Source organism: Puma concolor, chromosome C2 (assembly GCF_028749965.1).
Source record: "Puma concolor isolate L17-30 chromosome C2, mPumCon1.1.hap2, whole genome shotgun sequence".
In the NCBI taxonomy this organism is placed as follows: Eukaryota; Metazoa; Chordata; class Mammalia; order Carnivora; family Felidae; genus Puma; species Puma concolor.
This window is the reverse complement of record NC_141675.1, coordinates 27,980,509-28,002,463: the sequence shown is the minus strand read 5'-3', so window position 1 is coordinate 28,002,463 and position 21,955 is coordinate 27,980,509. Positions and strand designations below refer to the sequence as shown.

Genomic DNA, 21,955 nt, shown 5'->3' with positions numbered 1-21,955 from the left:
CTCTTTGACTGATGCTTGTGTAGGGAGCCACCTGCTAGCCCATTTCTTGGTGTGGCCTAGTTCCATAGTGTTGCCCCCTTCAGAGGATTTGTTTTCCAGAATTTTGTCTTAGATGTTGTGGGGGATTTGTTCTTATTGATAAAACCAACAGAAAAGGCTAGATGTGTATATGTGGTTTTTTGTGTGTTAAACTGTGATTTCTAAAACACCGGGCCCTGGATCCTATAAGCTGTATATTCAGGAAGTCATGGAATAAGAGGTTTGATGTGGTGAGATGGAGCAGTGCACCAGGAGTCAGGGAATCTAGCTGGATCCACATCTCAATTGCTTCCTGAATTGGGGAATGTCATTTTAAGACCTATGGGCCTCTGTTTCCTCTGCTAAACGTTGAATCACTGGAGTAGAAGAGGAATGACATACGTGTAACACATTAGCCACTCCTACCTCCTCCTACACCCAGGGAAGACATTGCTAAGTGATCAATAGTCCCACTAAATACAGAGATAGCCTCAGGTACCTTTGTAACACCACATTCCCACCAATCACTCTGAACTAAGAGCAGGATAAAAGGTGCTGCCATTTTTATACTTGATGAACTAAGAATAAAAGATCTGAGATAACTGCTATCAGCGGCATATGCCTCATGAGAAAAGCAAAGTGTCAAGAAGAGGTAAGCACCCCTCCATTAATGAAAGAATGCTGTGGGCATAAGGTTGATGTGCTCTCACTACCCAGTGACATTTGGAGAAGGGCCACTTGGATCACGTGACTAATTCACAACTTGGACAATTGGGAATTGACTTACAAGCAGAATGGATATTGGTAATTCTAAAGGAGTTGGGGAAGAAGGAATTGGGACCCAGGGGGCTGACCCCAAGCTATGGACAACCTCTTATTGCTTCATCCGTGCACGTGGACAGCTATTATGAGGAAGGCGGAGGCACGCCTTGGCGAGTCCACCTTCACAGTGTGCTGGCTGGTGAGCATGTTGGACTTGGGATGCATACACAGCACCCTGTAGATGAGTTTCTTTTCACTATTTCAAACATCAATTAATAAGAAAACTAAGGCTCTCCAGCCTTGGACGACCTTTCCAGAAGACTCCACAGCTGTGACAGAGAGATGAGAAGGTGGGAACATCCTGTTAATAAGCAACATCTGAGTGAAGTGCAAATTGCTTTGCACTTGTGTGGGATTAGCCTCCAAGCTCCTGGATGAAGAGGATCTGACATTAGCCACAACTTGGAGTGACCTGCAATCCAACACCTTCCCACTCCCAATCCTGCAGGCCCTGCCTGCTTTTAGAAGGCAGGAGTGAATTTTGTGAGGCAGTTTCTGATTGCTTGATATTTATGTGCCAGCTTACAGCTGGAGTGGGAGGTAGAAGGCAACTGATTTAGGATTGAAAAACACCATTTATGGGGTGCCTGGGTGGCTCAGTCGGTTAAGTGTCCGACTTCAGCTCAGGTCATGATCTCACGGTCCATGAGTTAGAGCCCCGCGTCGGGCTCTGGGCTGATGGCTCGGAGCCTGGAGCCTGCTTCCGATTCTGTGTCTCCCTGTCTCTCTGCCCCACCTCCGTTCATGCTCTGTCTCTGTCTCAAAAAAATAAATAAATAAACGTCAAAAAAAAAAAAAGAAAAACACCATTTATGTTATAGAATCTTCTTTTTTTAATTAATTAATTTTGATGGGGGAGGGGCAGAGACCCAGAGAGAGAATCTTGAGCTGGCTCTGCACTGTCAGCATGGAGCCCGATGCAGGGCTCGAACCAACGAACTGATCATGACCTGAGCCAAAACCAAGAGTTGGATGCTTAACCGACTGAGCCACCCCAGCACCCCTGCTATAGAATCTTCTTATGTCCTCTTGGCTTAGAGCATTCAGTTTTCTCCTGAGTTATTCTAAAGGGGCTCTAGCTAAGTGAAGGAAACTTGAAGAATAAAATACAGAAGAAGGGAGAAGAGAAAGTTTGAAGACTGAGAAAGGTGCACTGGATACTCAACAGTCACACTAAAAAGACTTTAGGGTCTGTCACCCAGCTGAAGGTGTTAAAGATTGTTTTCTTCTCAAAGAGCATTTGGAGTATTGAGTGTTGGGAAGGGTACTTCTTAAAATCACTGTAGTCAGAGGGTACCTAAATAGATGTGTTCTCTTTAAGAGAGATGCCATGTGCCAGGAAAGAAGTTTAGGGGAAATCCCAAGTGGCTCTATCATTTAATAGCTGGTGACTTTGGGCAAGTTAACTTCTTTGACCCTAAGTTTCCTCATATGTAAAATAGTGGTAGTGGTAATATGTGGTTGTTGGGGTGACTAAGTGGAATAATATATGTGAAGGGGTTAGGACAATGCCTGGTGCATACTAAGTTCTCAATAAATGTCCTTTATGATCCATTGTTGAACATGATTGGGGAATACAATATTGTGGCTAAAGAAGAAGTTACCACATGAATCCCATATGGATTACCACTTTTCGAGGTCCTAAAAGATCATAGAATTCACTCATCATGAGCCACCAGACTGGACAAAATTCCATCTCCCCTTGGGGGATGAAAGGCTCTTCCAGGTTTTGCGGTATCTCGGGCCATTTTTAAGGGCATACCTGAATCAGTCAGAGTTTCAGCCAAAAAATATGTTTATAAAGGAAACATTTATAGCTGTGTCAGCAAAGTTAGAGGGATTAGCAAGAGATGCTGAGATGCTCAAAGACTGGCAATAGTGAAAAACTACCACTAGGCTTACTGGGCAGGCAGAAGTAGTAGTGTTACCAGAACCCAGTGAGAGCTAGAGCCTTTCAGGAAGCATTTCTAGGAGATTTGTAGGGGGAGGGACATAGTCACTGCCAAAATTGCAACATGAGGCAGGAAAGGGGCAAGCAAAACATACCAACCTCTCTTTCCTCCCACTTTATGATCTCCTACTTGTACATCCCATTGGCTGAAGGAGGCAGAGTGCAGAAAAAAAAACCAAATGAATCAACCCATGCAGGCCAGTTTCTTGGGGCACAGAGCAGAGCAGAAAGATCTGGAGATGCAAAAGAGAATAACCACCACACTCACTAACTCTTGCTTTACAAATTGGGAGCACACCATTAATGGAGTGGTCAGTTGGACAAGACATCTGAATAAACCAACCCATAATGTGGTTATTTCATTCAGTCTTCATGTCCTATAGCAAAATGAGCAGTAGTCAAAATGACACTTCCACAAAAGCAGAAATGTACCAGTATACAAAGTCTGATCCAGGAGCTGGGGTGTGACACTCAGAATAGATCCCACAATACTTTGTTTCCTGGTCTCTGTGTACCTTGGGGCTGAGTCATAACAGTTGGTAATATAATATTACTGGTTTTCAAACTTAACTGTGGACATTGGTTAAGATTTTTAAACTACTAGCTAGTTTAGCCATACCATAGAATGGGTAGCTCATAAACAATATGAGTTTATTTCTCACAGTTTTGGAGGCTAGGAAGTTTAGCTCAAGGGAGTCTGAGATCAAGGTACTGGTAAGTTCATTGCCTAGTGAGAGTCTTCTTTCTGGTTCAGAGACTGCCAGCTTCTCACTATCTCCTCACATGGTGGAAGAGGAAAGGGAGCTCTCCAAGATCTCTTTTATAAAGCCACTAATCCTATTCATGAGGGCTCCACTCTCATTGAATTTAAAATTCAATTCCTCAGGCCCACTAGCCACATTTCAAGTGCTCAGTAGCCATATCTGGCTGGTGGCTACCATATTGGGCAGTGCAAATTTAAAACATTTCCATCATAGGGGCGCCTGGGTGGCGCAGTCGGTTAAGTGTCCGACTTCAGCCAGGTCACGATCTCGCGGTCCGTGAGTTCGAGCCCCGCGTCAGGCTCTGGGCTGATGGCTCAGAGCCTGGAGCCTGTTTCCGATTCTGTGTCTCCCTCTCTCTCTGCCCCTCCCCCGTTCATGCTCTGTCTCTCTCTGTCCCAAAAATAAATAAAACGTTGAAAAAAAAATTTTTTTAAAACATTTCCATCATAATGGAAATTTCTATTGTATAGCACTGGTGCAATGACAAAACCCCTAAGCTAAGTGGGCTGGGGCTCCAGACAATGAGACATGGAGTAGAAAGCAGGAAACTAAGCCACACAAACTGGGCACTCATGTTGAGGAAAAGGAATAGCTGTAGAGGACACAGAGGCATTCAGCACAGGAAGACATATTTGAGCCCCCTGCCAGTATGCTGATTTAGTCAGCATTGACTCTGGCTCTGTATGGATGGAGCCAACAGCCTAGAGGGGCTGGAGAGGGCCAAAAAGGAATAGGAAGAACCAGAACCCATCATTGTGACACTAAAGACCTCTACGGAGGTGCTTATAGGTTGATGCTCATTTTATTTACTTCTGAGCCACACTCCTGGGCAAGGTGATGTCCACTCTGAACAATACAAGCCTGGAGCTATGTCAGGTGACAAAGGACTGTCTAGCTCTAGTTCTTTAGCAGGCTCAGCTCCAGGGCCCCCAAAATAGAACCTAGCTGGCACAAGAGCACAAGAGGTCCTGTTACATGAGAGCCAGGCTAAGTGTATAGCCAGGCTAAGATGCCAGGAGGGTTCAATGGATCAATAGAGAGATGTTTGTAATCCTGAACTACTTACTCAGTTTAATCTAGAGCATTTGAAGGTTTTACCATGTGGTGGGTGAAGAGTGCCTTTTTTGGAGATAAATCCGTGAAAAAAAGCCAGAATGGATATTTCTTGAGAGAAGTAGAACGGTGTATTTGTTTCCTAGGTAACAAAGTACCACAGATTGGGGTAAACAACAGAAGTTTATTCTCTAACAGTTTGGGAGGTTGGAAGTCCAAGATCAAAATGTTGCCAGAGTTTGTTCCTCCTGAGGGCAATAGGGAGAATCTTTTCCATGCCTGTCTCCTGGCTCCTGGGGATTTGCTGGCAACCTTTGATGTTGCTGAGATTCTCCAGTCTCTTCCTTCATGTTCACAGGATATCTCCATGTATGTTTGTCTGTGTCCAAATTTATTCTTTTATAAAAGACCAGTTGCATTAGATCAGGGTTTACCCTAATCTAGTATGACCTCCTCCTCATTTAACAAATTTCTTCTATAACAATCCTATTCCATATAAGGTCACATTCTGAGGTACTGATGATTAAGACTTCAACATATGAATTTTGAGGGGTATTATTAAACCCATAACAAATGGTACAGAAGAAAGAACATATATTTTGGAGTCAGACCGACTGGGTTTGAACCTTGCTTTTGCCACTGCTTTTCCAATGCAGTTTGATTTTATTATCTGCACAATAAGGATGATATATTTAACAGATTCATTTGTAAAGTGATAAATCTGTGGTAAAATGAAACACTTTTATGTATCACCAGTTAAGAAAAGATGCTTCCAATTAAACAATGGCATATCATCAATTATAACATGCCTCTCGAGTTTAAATATGCTAAAGTGTGAAATAAAATTATGTTTTAAAATCAATGAAGGTAAAGACTAAAGATGACATATAGAGTGCCTTCTGTGGAAAGATAAGAAGGTATACAATAAGGGTGCATCACTTTTGTACCTCACCCCTTCCTTTGCCTGAGTGGAAAAGTTATTATCACCATTGGTCATCACCCAACTTGCCATCCACTTCAAGACCGAATAAAATAATTTACTGGGCAGGGGTCAAAAGGATTCTCTAAGGAGGTGGCTTTTGGGAAGGGTGTTACCCCCACAAAATTTTTATGATTGCTTCAAATAGGAGGTGTCTTCCAGCATTTCTCTCTGGAGGACCCCACTATTTATTCCTTTGTTGGCTAACAATTACATTCATGCAGATGGTTCTGAGAACCAGAGAGCCTCGGAGAAGTTTCTGTTTTTTTAGTTGAGGGTGAAGGTTGGATTACTAGGGGACACCACTAGCTTTAGGGCACGTGTAAGTCTGCGTTGATCAGGACTCATGTCTCCAATGTCAGGTAGGTAGCATCCAGCGATGTCACCCCCTCAGTGACAACTCCAAACACCTCTCCACATTTCCAAGTGCCTCCAGGAAAGTGAGTGTTATCCCCAGTGAGAAACCCTAAGCTAAACGAACGTGTCCAGGTGGGAGGTCAGCTTCTGCCTGGTATTTTACGATAGAGGGAAGCAAAAGCTGCCAAATATCAAGCATATCTTCAGTTTTAGAAACTGATGAGCAGGCACCCCCCATCCATGCGGTAGGCCAGCCAGGAAACCAGGAATGATGCGACCCCAGAATGTAGACATATCTTAAAAAATGGCACCAGTAAACTCAAGTTTCTACATGTGACTCTTTATATAACCAGTAAAATGTTGAAGAGTTCTAGTCCTATCAAAGTAGAGAATATACTTAAACTGAAAATAAAAGCCACATCTCACAACATCATCCTATCATCTCTGTTGAGTGCTTTGTGTTTGTTGCAGCTATAGGGCAAGCCACCAGTGCTGCAGCCAGTCACTTGAAATCAGCAGCCGCTAGCAGCTGAAATCCTGAAATTGAATAACACTATTTCTGATGGCTCAGTGATTTATTTTTATTACCTAAATTTTATGTGGTTTAATACATCCCCTTGGTAGTTATGTGGTTTGAAAAAAGATAATAAATCCTTTCTTTTCTTCCAACCCTCACTAAGTAAATATTGAGGAAATATTTAAGGAATATCAGTTTGAAGCAAAAATTTATTATAAGCTTGCCAGAGTTGGGGTGGAGGGAATCCTTGCGTCTGTCTCTGGCTCATGATGTCTTTCTTCACCAGTACCTGTTATCTTTGGGATAAGGGCCTGTACTTCTCCAGAAACCTTAGACCACTCAATGACTGGCATTAGTTTTGTCTCCTGGCTTTACCTTCCCCCCACTAATATCATCACATTGCTTAGCCCTCACATCCCTCACCTCTTTTCCAGCCCTTGGAAGCCCAAGGGAGCAGACAGCCATTCTGTGCATAGTCTTGAACCATTTCATGATGACATTTGTTCCCTATACAATCCAGTCGCTATGGATGATGTTCAGGGCCCCCATTATACCTTTAATATGCCCAGTGGATAAACCAATCTGCAGAGGCACAACCACAACATCACTCACTGAATTTCCCTACCACCTCCACATTTTACATTTGTCATCTGGTGTGTGCATTACTCTGAGCAACATGGTTTAGGTGGAAAAACTTCAAGTTTGCATGACTGTATAACATAAAGGTAAAACACACAGACTCAGGAGCTTGACTACCTAGGTTCAAATCCTACCTTTTGCAAGCTGTGTGAAATTGGGAAAGTTACAGAGTCTTTCTACCTCCTGGTAAGAGGGGATAATAACAGTACTTACTTCATAATGTTCTCATAAGGATGAAAAGAGAGTGCCTGTCAAATGATTTCAACAGATATTTCATCAAAGAAGATACATAGATGGCAGAGGCTCCTGGGTGGCTCAGTCAGTTAAGTGTCCAACTTTGGCTCAGGTCATGATCTCACTGTCCATGGGTTTGAGCCCTGTATCGGACTCTGTGCTGACACCTTGGAGTCTGGAGCCTGCTACAGATTCTGTATCTCTCCTGTCTCTGCCCCTCCCTCACTCACACTCTGTCTCTCTCTCTCAAAGATATATAAACATTAAAAATTTTTAAGAAGGATAAATAGATGGCAAATAAGCATATAAAAAGATGTTGATCATTAGTTATTATGAACATGCAAATTTACATCACAATGAGATACCACTGCACACCTATTAAAATTTTTTAAATTAAACATACACCTATGTCAATACTATGTATTTACCCAAAAGAAGAAATATATGTCCATACAAATGCTTGTACATGAATAAGTAAGGCAGTATAATAGCCAAACTGGAAACAATCCAATTGGACATCAGTGGAATATTACTCAGCAATAAAAAAGATGAACTATTGATGTACATAATAATGAATAAATCTCAGAATAATTATACTGAATGAAAGAATAAGACAAAAAAGACTATATACTATAATATAAGCTTATCGAGGATACAAAATGATCTATCATAACAGAAAGCAGATGGGTAGTTTCTTGGGAATGGGTAGGGGGAGAGATGGGAGGAAAGAGTTATGGAGGGGCATGAGGACACTTGAAGGGGTAATGGCTATGTTCACTATCTTGATTGTGGTCATGGTTTCACAAGTATGTACATATATCAGAACTTATTGAATTGCACGATTTAAATAGATGTGATTTATTATATGTCAACCTGAGTAATGCATTTTTAAAGTACCTTCGGGGTGCCTGGGTGGCTTAGTCAGTTAAGTGTCCAACTTCACTCAAGTCACAGTCTCATGGTTTGTGAGTTCGAGCCCCACATCAGGCTCTCTGCTCTCAGCAGAACCTGCTTCAGATCCTCTGTCCCCCTTTCTCTCTGCCCCTCCCCTGTTTGTGCTCTATATCTCTCAAAAATAAAAGAAAATTTAAAAAAAAAATTAAAAAGTAGATACCTTGACACAACATGCCTTTTATAACTATTAACTATTATACACTTCGTTATACTGAAAAATGTTTTAGATGAAAATTTTTTTAATGTTTATGTATTCTGTGTGTGTGTGTGCATGTGAGAGAGAGAGAGAGAGAGGCAGAGAGAGAGAGAGAGAGGGAGAGAGAGAACCCCAAGCAGGCTCCATGCTCAGCATAGAGCCTGATGCAAAGCTCGATCCCACAAACTGCGAGATCATGACCTGAGCCAAGATCAAGTGTTGGACACTCAATCAACTGAGCCACCCAGGCACCCCTAGATGAAATTTTTAAAAGAGCATCTCAGCAAAAGCAGTACTTGATCATTGATTCTATTGCCATCATACCATAACCTAGCCACATTTTTCATTTCTTTCAAGGAATTCTCATGAGGAAACTTGAATTAAGGAAAACAGTCCAGGCTTTGAGGTCCAAAGGCATGAGTTCAGGTGCTCATTCTATCATCCAGTACCGTGTGCTGATATTTGTCCCTGACTTTTCTCATTTTTGAGATAGTACAAAGTTACATCACATGATTGCTATAAGAATCAAATAAAAAACGGGATGTAAGCATGTTCTGCAAATTATAAAGCAACATGAATATATCAGTAGTTATAACTAGGGAGGAAAGGAGATAAGCAGAATTTTTGAAGACTGGGTAACAGGACCAGCAAGATTAAAATAAACCTTGACAAAAAAAAACTCACAGAAGAGCGAGGGATAGACCATACATCTCCGTAATTTCCTTACTCTGATATTACCACATCAGAATTGACTGTGACACTTTTAAAACTGCACATTTCTAGGTTCCACCCTACACTTGCTTAGTCAAAATCACCAATGGTAGAGAATAGGAACCAGAGTTTAAAAAAAAAAAAAAAAAAAAAAGGCTGCCTGGTTGATTCTAACCCAGCTGGTAGCACCAATCAGTGGATGGTCTTTTGGAAAACAGTCACCTTGATCTAGATGCCTTTCAATGAGGAACATGAGCTATCCTAGGCTCTATTGCTCAGATTAAGCCTCACTTCAGTCTCCAGAAAAGATAATGCATCTCCCTTAATGACTATGAATGGAGAAAGTTTTGAAACATCTTCTAAATATGCATTTAGCATTGCAAGCTCTTCCTCTACCTCATCCTCCTTCTTTTCCTGAGCTCCTCTATGCTTTTAGGATTCTTACTGGCTCTGAGATTGTCTTTGGAAATTATCTGTATTGGTAATACAATTGTGTATTTCTTAGTTTCTTTCCAAACAATCATTTCCCTCAAAAAAACAAGTCATTCCATGTTGCATGTTGGCAGCTTGCCTTGGATAGACTGTCTGAAGTGTGTGTCTTGATGCCAACATGAACTTTATATCTACGTGGAATCACCATATGAAGATCAAGAAGTGAGAAGAAAAGCAGCAGGATCAGTGCACATTAGCCCTTTGTGCCATCTGGGGTGGTTAAAGCAGAGGAACAAAGATTAGAACTGGGTGGAATTTCCAGTCTCCTATCTCTTCTCATCTCAACCTGCCTAGGACTCTATTCTTCCATCCACAAGGAAAGAAGATTCCTTTTCTGTGTCTTGAGGATGTCAAATCCACCTATAAGCTAGTTCTTGGGATTATTTCAAAATTCTCTATCAAAAGGCACCACAGGAATGTAATGAAAATTCTTATATGGCTCATTATTCTGTGAATTTGGACCAGACATTGCAAAAACACCTCTAGGGCTCAGACAAGGAAACTCACTTAGGGAGAATAGCTTGAAAACTGGAGAGTGAGTGCCCCATCTGAATGAGGCAGTCCCCAATTGTTGCCATGTAAATGTGGCCCCAGGGTGGCAGACATTCTGATTTTTTTCCAAAGGTGGTGGGGGGGAGAAGAAAAATAGTCCCTTCTACGGGACTATTCTATTTTATCTGTAATTGCCTTTTATGTTGCCAAATTAAGGGAATAGTACTTTTATAAAAAATATTTTTAAAGCTTTTTATTTATTTATTTTGAGAGAGAAAGAAGTGCGAGTTGGAGAGGGGCAGAAAGAGAGGGAGAGAGAATCCCAAGCAGGTTCTGCACTGTCAGCACAGGGCTCGATGTGGGGATTGATGTAGGGCTCAAACGCACGAACTGTGAGATCATGATGTGAGCTGAAGTCAGATGCTTAACCAACTAAGCCACCCAGGCACCCCAAGGGAAAAGTAATTTTAAATGGGACTAATAAAACAGTTCCCAAGTCAGCTTGAACTTGCAGACTGCTTGTTTTTGACCTCTGACTTACACTATTATTCAAAACAATGATTTCTTAACAACTGAAAAAAAATATGCCAGTACAGTAAATCCTTGTACCTATACAATCAGCCAATGATATATTCAGTCCTGTCCTGCAGAATGAACATTATATAAAAATCTAAAATCCAGCTCAAATAGAAACTGAGCTTTAAGCAGAAGACAGAGTAGTCAAATAACCATTGGTCTGCCTAGTCAACAATAGGTTGGGATTTGGTTTCCTATCTGTTCGACAGGGACATGACCAGAATCACATTCTCCTTCTCACAACCTGGATTGTCCATCCCATCAAGAAGAGCAGGTGAGGGGTGCCTGGGTGGCTCAGTCGGTTAAGCGGCCGACTTCGGCTCAGGTCATGATCTCACGGTCCGTGAGTTCAAGCCCCGCATCGGGCTCTGTGCTGACAGCTCAGAGCCTGGAGCGTGTTTCAGATTCTGTGTCTCCCTCTCTCTCTGCCCCTCCCCTGTTCATGCTCTGTCTCTCTCTGTCTCAAAAATAAATAAATGTTAAAAAAGAAAAAAAAAAAGAAGAGCAGGTGATGTTCCTTATAGGACAACTCTCTCACACACAGGGCCCAGAGGGAGGGCTGGAGCCAGGGTCAAAATACTGAATGCAAGAATGTCAAGGGAGGCTGCAGCAAGTATTGAATTTTTTCTTTGCCTGATAACATGTATGTGTGTGATACAGTCAAACACCACCTTCCCTTCATTTTTTTTCTTTGAGAGACTATTTCCCTGTACCGTAATAAAAGTGCAGGAAATCGTTTCCCCAATTTGTGCTAATGAATGACACTTGGGAAGTATCCAATAGACCATGTTTCTATTTGAAAGCTGAAAGTACATGTAGGCTCCCGTTGATCTGTAAAATATGAGTAATGGATATTTCCAGTTGAGAAATACTGTAAGATCTTGGGTTAACTGTAATTTGGTCCTTTAAGACTTCCCAGGATATAAATAGTATTGTAAATGGTATTTTTATATGTGATGGGCACAGAAGAAAAGAACCTTAGTGGTAAGGGTACCAGCAAAAACAGCATACCCAGAGAGTTTCATCTAAAGTGTTAAATTCTTTTTAGAGGGACTCTTTCTAGGGACATGGGCAAGTATAAGGGAGCCAACTAAGGACGGTGAAGCTCACTGGGGATAGCAACAGCAGAGAGTCATTAGCACCCCTTAGTCTGAAGGGTCAAGACAGGGAGGGGTGATTGTGTTACCAGAACCCAGCAAAAGCTCCCTCCTTCTACTAGCAGAATCTCTGTGTGCAGAGGCATGGTGTGCTGCCAGCACCTCTCTATCCTCCCACCCTCTAATCTCCTGCCAAGTCTTGCCTTTGGATGACTCAAAGCAGAACCTACAGGGTAATAGAGCCCAATCAATTCCACCCATAGAGGTCAACGTCCAGGGGCAAGAGTAGGGTGGACAGTGGCAAATACAGATCTGGGAGAGAGGGGCAAATAAAGAGTTATTATCACAGAAGACAAGGGGAATCATAACCCACGGAATGTTAGAGCAAGAAGAGGCTTTTCATCTTCAAATCCTCACTTTGTTGATGAGGAAACTAAGGCCCAGGGAATTAAAATGACTGAGTAACCATTATAAACCCAATAAAGGTATACTTGAGACCAAAGGCAGTCATCTTCATATCCATTCTCATGGCCTTCCCACTTCATTATTCTAGGACTCAGGAGTTATAAAACTAATGTTAGGGTAGGATTCGTTAAAATGGGGTACCTGCATGGTCATCTGCCATTATTGTGCCCATCAGACTTCACTGATCTCTTATAGGTTTCTTTCCTCCTGAGCCCAAATGTGCCTTCAGACTCTTTCTCATCCTAAGGCTCCAGGAAGCCACCAATAATTGATCCATCTTGTTGCCTTATTACACCCAACAGTATAGCATGCTCTAATCTTTAAATACAAAGCTTCAGATTATGCTAATAAGATTTCCCTCCTTGACACATGGCTCATTCTTTGATGGTGCTTCCTTGTGTGCTTTCAAACTGCTTCACTCTGGTGACTTGATGGAGGGCATTTATGTTTTGGAAGAAGGAGAATCACCATAAGATTATTTCACCTAAAGGGTAATAATAAAAAGCCCTAATCCCTGGTGTTTTTTCTCTTCTCTCCTTGCAGGTTGACAGAACAGAGGTGATTCGCACCTGCATAAACCCGGTGTATTCAAAACTGTTCACTGTGGACTTTTACTTTGAAGAGGTGCAACGCCTGCGGTTTGAAGTTCATGACATCAGCAGCAACCATAACGGGCTGAAGGAGGCCGACTTCCTGGGTGGCATGGAGTGCACGCTTGGCCAGGTGGGTCCACAGAGGGCCCTTCCCACTCCTTGCCTCCTTGGGGCCTCTCTTCCTCCCCTTTTTCCTGTCTCCTCTGCTTTATTTCTCCCTTTGATTTTATTTTCCTTTTACACGTAGCATTTTAGGAGTTCCCATTCACTGCAATACCCATTATAGTTAACTTTATATTTACATAGGGATGATGCAGCAAATATGTGAATACTTACTTATTTTGCAAAATTAAATGTTTTCTCTTTTGAATTCCTTCATTCTGTCAGTTATTTCACAACTATTTACTGGCACTTTCTACACTCTGATTGTGTGTGCTATATATAGTCTTATGCTGTTACATTATAAATTTCCATCTCCCAACTCAACCATGAGAATCCCCATGCAGGGAGTACTGCTCAAGTACATGTATTCCAAGCTTTTGGTGCCAAAATATCCCAAGAAAGGGAATAAATAGCTTTTGGTGCATGAATAAATGCTTTTACTTAATCCTCACAATTATGTGAAATAAACATTATTATATCCATTTATAAATGAGAAAACTAAGACTCAGAGAAGTTAGGCCTAAAGCCTCACACTGATAAGTGGCAGAACTAAAACTCCAACCAGGTTGGTCTCACCATAAACTCCGTAACTTTACATCAGGACACTTTTACTTTTTCCTTCCCTACTGCCATGCCCAGAATTTTAGTAGGTTCTGAGGGGAGGTCTAAATGAAGAAATAGCCCTTGTGTCGAGGAAGTGGACATTCTAATTGGAAAAGGCACACTACATACACCTAAAAGTAATTCATGATGCAGCTTAAGCCATAATGAGACAAAATATCCTGGGCTATATTCATAGGGTTGTAGGCCTTCAGGAAGGGAGAGCTCTCTGCTAGAATCACAGAGACATTGTGGATTCAAACATTGAAAAAATATAGTCCATAGATGGAAGAAGGAGGAGGAAGGCCTTTCAAGTAAGAAATCACTACAAACAAGGCCTAGAGGTCAGAACAACCAGGGCAGGGGTAAGGGCAGAGGAGACCCAGGTTCACTGAATCAAGGTCAGATGCTGATTTACTATAAAACTAGTGAAGCTTGAACTTCAGAGCCCCTCACTTGGGTAAACTGCTTCCAAGGCTCTGTGTGACATTTTTATTTGTAGTCATGTACTTTTTTCTGAAAGGATTCCAAATTATATAAACCTCAATCCTCACAAAACCTGCATCAATCCCATGCAGAGGCAAGGGTGTGGTTTACGGTTTAGTAAGGAAGATTCTGCCTGGCAAAGAGGTGACGAGCCTGCATGTTTATTTGTTTTTACCATGCCTCATGCCACTTATCACTAATTTCTCCATTGTGAGCACTGAGTGACAAAATAAATAATGTCCTCGTATACCTTTTTCAGCAAATATAGTGATTACTTTCATAAGATTGTTCCTTGTTCCTTTAATGAAAGCCAAAAGCCCAATGTAGATGAAGGCAGAGAAGGACTCTGGGGTATTCTCCATAAATATAATCTCTCTCATGACTTTTGAAAAGAATTGATGGTAGATAGTTCCAGAGTCTTGCCAGGTACAATGCCTAATAAGTAGTAGGCATTGAATGAATGAATGAATGAATGAATGAATGATTTCAGGTAGAATTCTGTAATGTATAAATAAAATACAATGATTTAAATGGCACATCTTATAGATATAAATGAGCCACTCCAAGATTCTCTCTGAGATTATGGACATCCCCTCATGTATAAAAGTTAGATTCTTCCTTAAGAAACAAATGTAGATCCATGTAGGAGTCATGTGAATCAAAGATCTTTTTCATCCCAAGATTTAATCATTTTATCCGTGTGAATAACCCTCAAACTTACATCTTTAGTCTCTCACAACCCTCATCTTTCCAGCAGCCAGTAAGTCCTTGACCCTCCACTCTGTGTCAGCGGTGTAGTGTTGAGCTAAAAACATTGTCCCTACATTCAAGCAGCTCACAGTCTAGCTGGGAATAAAGATGGGAAGCAAGTAATTAATTAAATTATGCAAATAATGAATTAAGTTACAACCATTATAATTATTGCTAAGGAGAAGTATTATAAGAGGAGAGCAAAACTGAGAGAATGGTGTCAGGTGGAGAGGAGATCAAAGAAGGATTCCAAGGGGAAGTGACATTTACACCGAGACTTAAAGGGAGAGTAAGCGGATCAGGTGAGAAGAAAGAGGAAACATGTTCCAAGCAGATGAGAAAACTATATACAAAGCCTCTGGATTCAGGAAGAAGTTTGGCATATGGTACATAGTAGCTTCATTTGGGTTTCCCACAAAGCTAACTCTGAGATACGAAGTCAAAGGAGGTGAAGGAGATGCCATAGCAGAGTGAAAAAGTGAGACAGGAAAAGGAAGGCAGCCTGTAATAGTGTTGTCAAGCCATCCACCACTGTGGCCAACCAGAGCTTAATTCTGCTGGGGAAATTCTGGAAGCCAGTGTAGAACAGATACCACTGAGTTATCTCACCCCATAGGTGAGGAACGGGGGCATTTATATTCTTGGGGATATATATATATTCATCAGTTATTGAGGGCTTTGTCCAGGGTGGGAACATCCATCCTCCAGTATTTCTGGCTTATTTCACAGGCAGCAAAACAGGTTCCAAAGATCCCAAGAAGCTTACAAGCAAAGAAATGCAGGTGCTGGTGGTCAGAAGTCAATGGTGTGCACTGAAGTCATAGAGCCTGAGTATATGAGCAGGGCATCATATCAGCTGTCTACCCAAAAGCCAATCACTCCACCCTTTAAGCCATCAGGTCCTGATCATTTTCTACCATGTGGCTGTGCGGACAATAGCCCTATCCCTAGCTCAAGGGCGAATGCTGAGTATTATCAGCCAATCATATGAATCTCGTTCCCTTTTGCCAGAGATTGGTTTAGGGGTGGGCTGGTGGCCAGTTCTAATCAGTAACACATGACAGTTTTTTCTTGGAAAGGTTTTTTAGCCTAACGAGAGAGAGAGAGAGAGAAGGAGAGACACCCAACACCCACATATGAAGAAAGAAGTCTCTGCCTGTCATTCTTGGAACTACTGCAGCCACTTTGTAGCAGGGATGAGGATGAGAGCACCCCTAAGGGGAAGTCAGAGCCAAGACAGGTGGAGGCACTGGCTGACATTCTGTACATGGAGCCCACCTTGTCTGTGGACTCCTTATTATAAGATAATAAAGTTTCCTGGGATGGGATTTTCCATTCCTTGAGCTGAAAACATCATGATTGATATAGAGTATATCAATGAAAGCATATCGGTGGAAGATGGATGGACTTTCTAGAGTAGGGTGAATAAAGGGAAATGGGGGGAGTGCATTGCTTTAAGTTTTTAATCTCTCAAGATGAGGAATATCTAGAAGCGAGCACTGAGGATAAGATTACAAATAGTAGTTTCTAGTTATATCTTGAGACTTGAAAGAGCTTCCATACTGACCATTTGACCCTCTTAACAAGTTTGGGAGGACAAGTGTTACCACCTGCATTTTATAGCTGAGAAAACTGAGGATCAGAAAGGTTCAGTGTCCTGGCGGAGCCAAAACCAGAAGTCAGGAGCTTTTGGTCCCTAATCTGAAAGCTCTTTCTTCTGCCATTTAGGGAAGGATAGTGTGGAGAGGCCACATGCTGAGATCTCTTTTAACATCATGGCTTAGATGAAACAAATGAGCAGCAAGTCAAACTTGTTCAGTGTAGCCTTAAGCCATGCTCCCCAAGCCATACTGCTTTCCTGCACCGCAACCCCACATATACCCCCCTCCCCGGGGACAGGCTAGCCTCTCTGGGTATCTTGTATGTTCATGGACAACCACCCTTTTATATTATCAGCCATGTGATAGGTACAATTGACCTTTCCATACTTTTGGGGTGGGCACTAATTGACTGAAATCAAGCAGGATATCCCATTTTTGTGGCCACAGTGATTAGTTCAATGAAGGTATGTAACGAATCAGAGATAGTGAAACATAAAAACATATTTGCTAGAGCCTTGTGAGAAAGAAAAGGTGAGGCTGTGAGGTCTGGAAGTGATACCCTTCAAGGGGAGAACATCGAGCTGCTGTGGGAAGAAAAGGAGGGGTGATAACATGACAAAATGTGGATGAAAAGGAAAGAGCCTGGCATCTCAAAGGGAAGAAAAGAGAGAAATTGGGTCATATTATTTGCATGCTAGATAGTGTCCTGTCTGCAGCCAGTCCTTCCTAGGAATTTTGGTCCAATAGCTTCACTTTGTTATTTAAATCATTGTGGGATAGTTCTTTTTGCCACTTGCAACATGGAGTTCTAACTAATTAAGTCATATTCTATAAAGCCCCTTCTCCAAGCCACAGTGACCTTTCCAGACTCCAAGATCCTGTAACCCGTCTCCATCTCATTCATTTAGTAACTCGTTCTTCACTGCCTCCAGAAGTTCCTTTTTCTCAGTTCATTAAAATAATTTCTCTCTCAATTAACATTTTTATACATACTATCTAGCCCTCCAGCTAGTTTGCAAGTTTCTTAGGGCAGAGGCCATAATCAATACTTCCTTTTTGTGTCTAATGCAACACCGTGCTTTATATATCACATAAGCCACATTTACTGATTAATTTTGAAAATTAATCAGTTTACTGATTAAATTGAAAATTTTAAATCAGTATGAACTTTTATTTTAACATGGTAAGTTTCGTTCAGTCACGTATTTGTTATTTCAACAAGCATTTAGCAAGTGCCCCAGATACACCAACTTGTCTCTAGTAGGTGCTAGAGACACAAAGATGAAAAAAGAGAGAGGCTCAGCCCCAGAAGTGCTTAAAATTAGCTGGGAAATTATTAAAATTATTAAATAAGTAACTAAAATGCATGTTATTTAGTGCTGCAACAGGATATTTTCCAGGGGCAACAGGGGAAAGACTTACCTTTGCCTACTGGGAACCAGGGAGGTCTCATAAGAAAAATGATTTTGGGGGCACCTGAGTGGCTCAGTTGGTTGAACATCTGGCTTCAGCTCAGGTCATGATCTCCCAGTTGGTGGGTTTGAGCCCCACGTCAGGCTCTGTGCTGATGGCTCAGAGCCTGGAGCCTGCTTTGGATTCTGTGTCTCCCTCTCTCTGCCCCTCCCCCACTCACACTCTGTCTCTCAGAAATGAATAAATATTTTAAAAATTTTTTAAAAAAAGAAGAAAAATGATTTTGGACCTGAATCTCACCGGATGAGTAGGAATTCACGAGCAGATAGAAGAAATAAGGACCCTCTGGGCAAAATGACCAGGGCACACAAAGGCACAGCAGCACAAGAATAGCAGAGAACTCTAAGGGATTCAACATGGCTGGATAGTCAAAGGTTGGGAAAAGGATAACGGAGGCTGAAGAGAAGAGGAGCCAGACCAGAGGCTTTTAAGTGCCTTTCTCTAAAGTTTGGAGAGCTTGGATGTGTTACACTGGAAGTCCTGAAGGGTTTTGACCAGGGAGAGGACAAGATTGGATGTGCATATTAGAAAGATCACTTTAGCATTCCTTGAAGGGTGAATGGGTGAGAGTGGATATGGAGGCAAGGAAGCCAGTTAGGAAGCTTGTGCCGTAGCAGGAGCATCTCGTCAGAGATGAGGGCAGTGGTGATGGAAGTTGAGGCCCAGGAAAGAGTTTGGCCAAACGCAGGATCAACAGGCCTTAGAGAATGGGTGAAGGAGGGAGGAGTTTGCAGGTAGCTGGCTCAGGTCCTACAAGAGTGATTTGTCTGTCTTTCTGGGGAATCATATTGAGGAGTGGGGTGAGGAATAGAGTGTGATGGTGGCGTGTTGAGCTCAGGATGTCTGTGGGGAATCCAGAGGAGGTTGCCACTTGGCCTCTGACCATGAGGATCTGGAAATGATCCAGATTTGGCAGTGGACTCCCTATGGCCCATGCAGCCTGAAAGTGGATGACATCCCTCAAAGAAAATGTTTTGTTTTTATTTTTGGAAGGTAACTCATTGATATATGAACAAATCAAATGATTTTTTAAAAATTGAGTATGTGACAACATCTCTTTCTACATTCTTTCAGATTAAAGTGTGAAAATGTTAACTTTTGATGTAAATGGGAGTTTTCTCTTTTTTTCTAAGTTGTTTTTCTAAGATCTCTAATATGATCCAGCAAACACACACACACACACACACACACAAATCAACATTTTTCTTCTTTATAATTTCAGTGGTTCAAGAAGATTCCTTTCCTTGTACTGGTTAGTTAGGCAGGGGATGGCTGGATCCAGGAGCTGCTATAGGAATGCTGCATTCAGGGTCTGAAACACAGTTTCATAATGCTGAAAAGCACTTACTGTGGAGCCTGATGGTCTGGTGTCACATCCCAGCTCAGCTGCTCTCAAGTTGTATGTCCACAGGCAAATTCTTGCAACCATTTAAGACTTAGCCTCTTCATATACAAAATAGAGATAATAATAGAGCTGGCCTTGAGAAATATTGTGACAATCAAGTGAGAAAATACATACAAGGTGCTTAGCAGAGAGAGCATTCAGGGTATGGAAGCTGTTATTAAGGACATGAAAATCTAGGAAATGATGAGAAGGATCAACATACATTGCGGCCAACTTTGTTTCAAGAGTGAAAGTGGAAGCAAAAAGGGTGAAAACAGTATGACAAAACACCATATCCTGGGCAATGAGTAAACTGAACTTATGACTTTGCCTCAAGTTTGTTGAAAATATTATTTAGTCAAAGGTTTCAGTGTGTGTGTGTGTGTGTGTGTGTGTGTGTGTGTGTGTGTGATATTTACTTTTTTCAGACTATTTTTAAATGAAAGTGGTTTCAACTCAGGTCTCTGAAATAATTGGGGGACAGGTCTTCCAATTCCTATCTGAGCTCAACTAAGGCCCCAAAGGAGAGAGAAAGTGACATCCCAAAACCCATGCTGGAAGTCACACATTCAGAGCTGTCTCTTCAAGACTGTCTACTTGCCCTGTCCATGTGAGTTTACCACATTCTCACTCTGATATGTGAAACAGGGGGATTTGTGGATTTTAGGAAAGGAAAATGGCAGCCCTCAGCATGCTGGAACCTGACATTGGCCATGAAGTTGAGTATAAGCACAGCCAGTGACTTAGCATTGAGCAATAATGCCAGATGAAGGTTCATGTCTCCAAGAGCACTCCAGGCAGAACTGTGTGTTCTCAGCAGATGGATGAGGGGGGCGAATCACAGAGATGCAGGGTGGCCAGAAAGCTGTGTACTCTTTCTGGGTGAGCTTGAAGACCGTCCTTGGATTTCTGTTGGCAGAAAGGAGACCAGAAGCTAAGCCCCTCTCCTGCTGCAACAGAGGGCATGCCAAGGACAGCCATGGTCCCTCACTATCTTGAACAGCAAACAGACCTTCTTCAAAGTGCCACCTTCACTTCTTTCACTGCTTACTAACTAGTCCAGTCATCCCCAAATTTTTCCACTTCTTCATGCACCAAATACAGTGGGAACACCAAATCAGAAATAATGAGAATAATAAATGTAGTAGTTAACTTTCCCTGGGTACTTTTTATTTACCAGTCACTGGGCTAAGCATTTGTTATATTTCACTTAAGTTAATCAGCTTGACATCCCTGGGCAATAGGCACTACCATTATCCTCATGTACATCTGAGGAAATGCACTGAATAAAGCTGGGTGACTTATTTAAGGCCACACAGCTAGTAAATGGTAGAGCTAGAACTCAAATGCAGATCTGTTTGCCCCCAAAGCCCCTTGAAGCTCATCACTAACTAGTGTAAATTGGAATGTAGTATCTAATAATGCAAAGCCAAGTTGGAGTTGACCTTGCTAGGGTTTTGTTTTATTAGTTTCAGTTTATTTGTTTGTCTTATAGGAATCCTCTTGGAAAAAAAAAATATATATATATATATGTATATGTGTATGTATATATATATATGTGTATATATATATATAGGCCATATATATGTATATATATGTATATGTATATATATGTATGTATGTATACATGTATATGTATATATATACATATGTGTGTATGTGTATACATATGTGTGTATATGTACATATATACACGCACATATATACACACATATGTATGTATGTATATGTATATATAAGCATATGTGTATGTATATATATACATGTATATATATACATAAATATTTTTTATGTATACATTATGTATACATTTATATATACGTGTACATATATATGGCCTTGGTCATCTTTCCTCCATGTTTGCATGTTTGCATACTGAACTAACTCTAAATACAGCATGGTTTCTTAAATAGTATCAGTCTCAACCTCCCAAAACCAGAACCTTATAAATTCAGCACCCAGAAGGTACCCCCTCCTGATCTTTTCACCCTTAATCATGTTGAACAAACCCATCAACCAAATTTAGAAGTTGTCCCTAGGTTTTATCATTGCTTTTCCTGTGGGTGTTTTCTCTTCTTCATGGCTCAGAGGACTGTGTATAGTCTTCCTCTCTTCATTGCCATATAGCTTTACTTTAGTGTATTCATTCCCCCAAAGCTCAGATTTCTGTTAAAACTGAGAATGTCTCTATAAAAAAAAACAAAAACAAAAACCTGAAGCAGGCTTCAGGTTTTGAGGCGTGAACTATCTGCACAGAGCCCGATGCAGGGCTCGAACTCATGAGCTGTGAAATCATGACTTGAGACAAAGTTGGATGCTTAATCCACTGAGCCATCCAGGAGCCCCCAATTTCATTCTTTTGCATGTTGCTATCTGGTTTTCCCAGCACCATTTGTTGAAGAAACTGTCCTTTTCCCTTTGAATATTCTTTCTTACTTTGTCGAAGATCAATTGACGATATAGTTGTGGGTTTATTGTGGGTTTTCTATTCAGTTCCATTGATTTATGTATCTGTTTTTGTCCCAGTATCACACTATTTCGATTACTACAGCTTTGTACTATAACTTAAAGACCAGAATTGTGATGCCT

The 21,955-nt window shown here is 41.4% G+C and overlaps 1 protein-coding gene across 5 annotated transcripts in view; it reads left to right on the top strand.

The window, feature by feature from the left end:
- CPNE4 (copine 4) overlaps window positions 1–21,955 on the top strand; it is a 626,987-nt gene that overhangs the window by 449,918 nt on the left and 155,114 nt on the right. For all 5 annotated transcript variants that reach the window (XM_086674292.1, XM_086674290.1, XM_086674291.1 and 2 more), the window contains one exon: window positions 12,861–13,040. In XM_086674292.1, coding sequence (XP_086530418.1) covers window positions 12,861–13,040 — 180 coding nt within the window. The remainder of the gene's footprint in view (window positions 1–12,860; window positions 13,041–21,955) is intronic.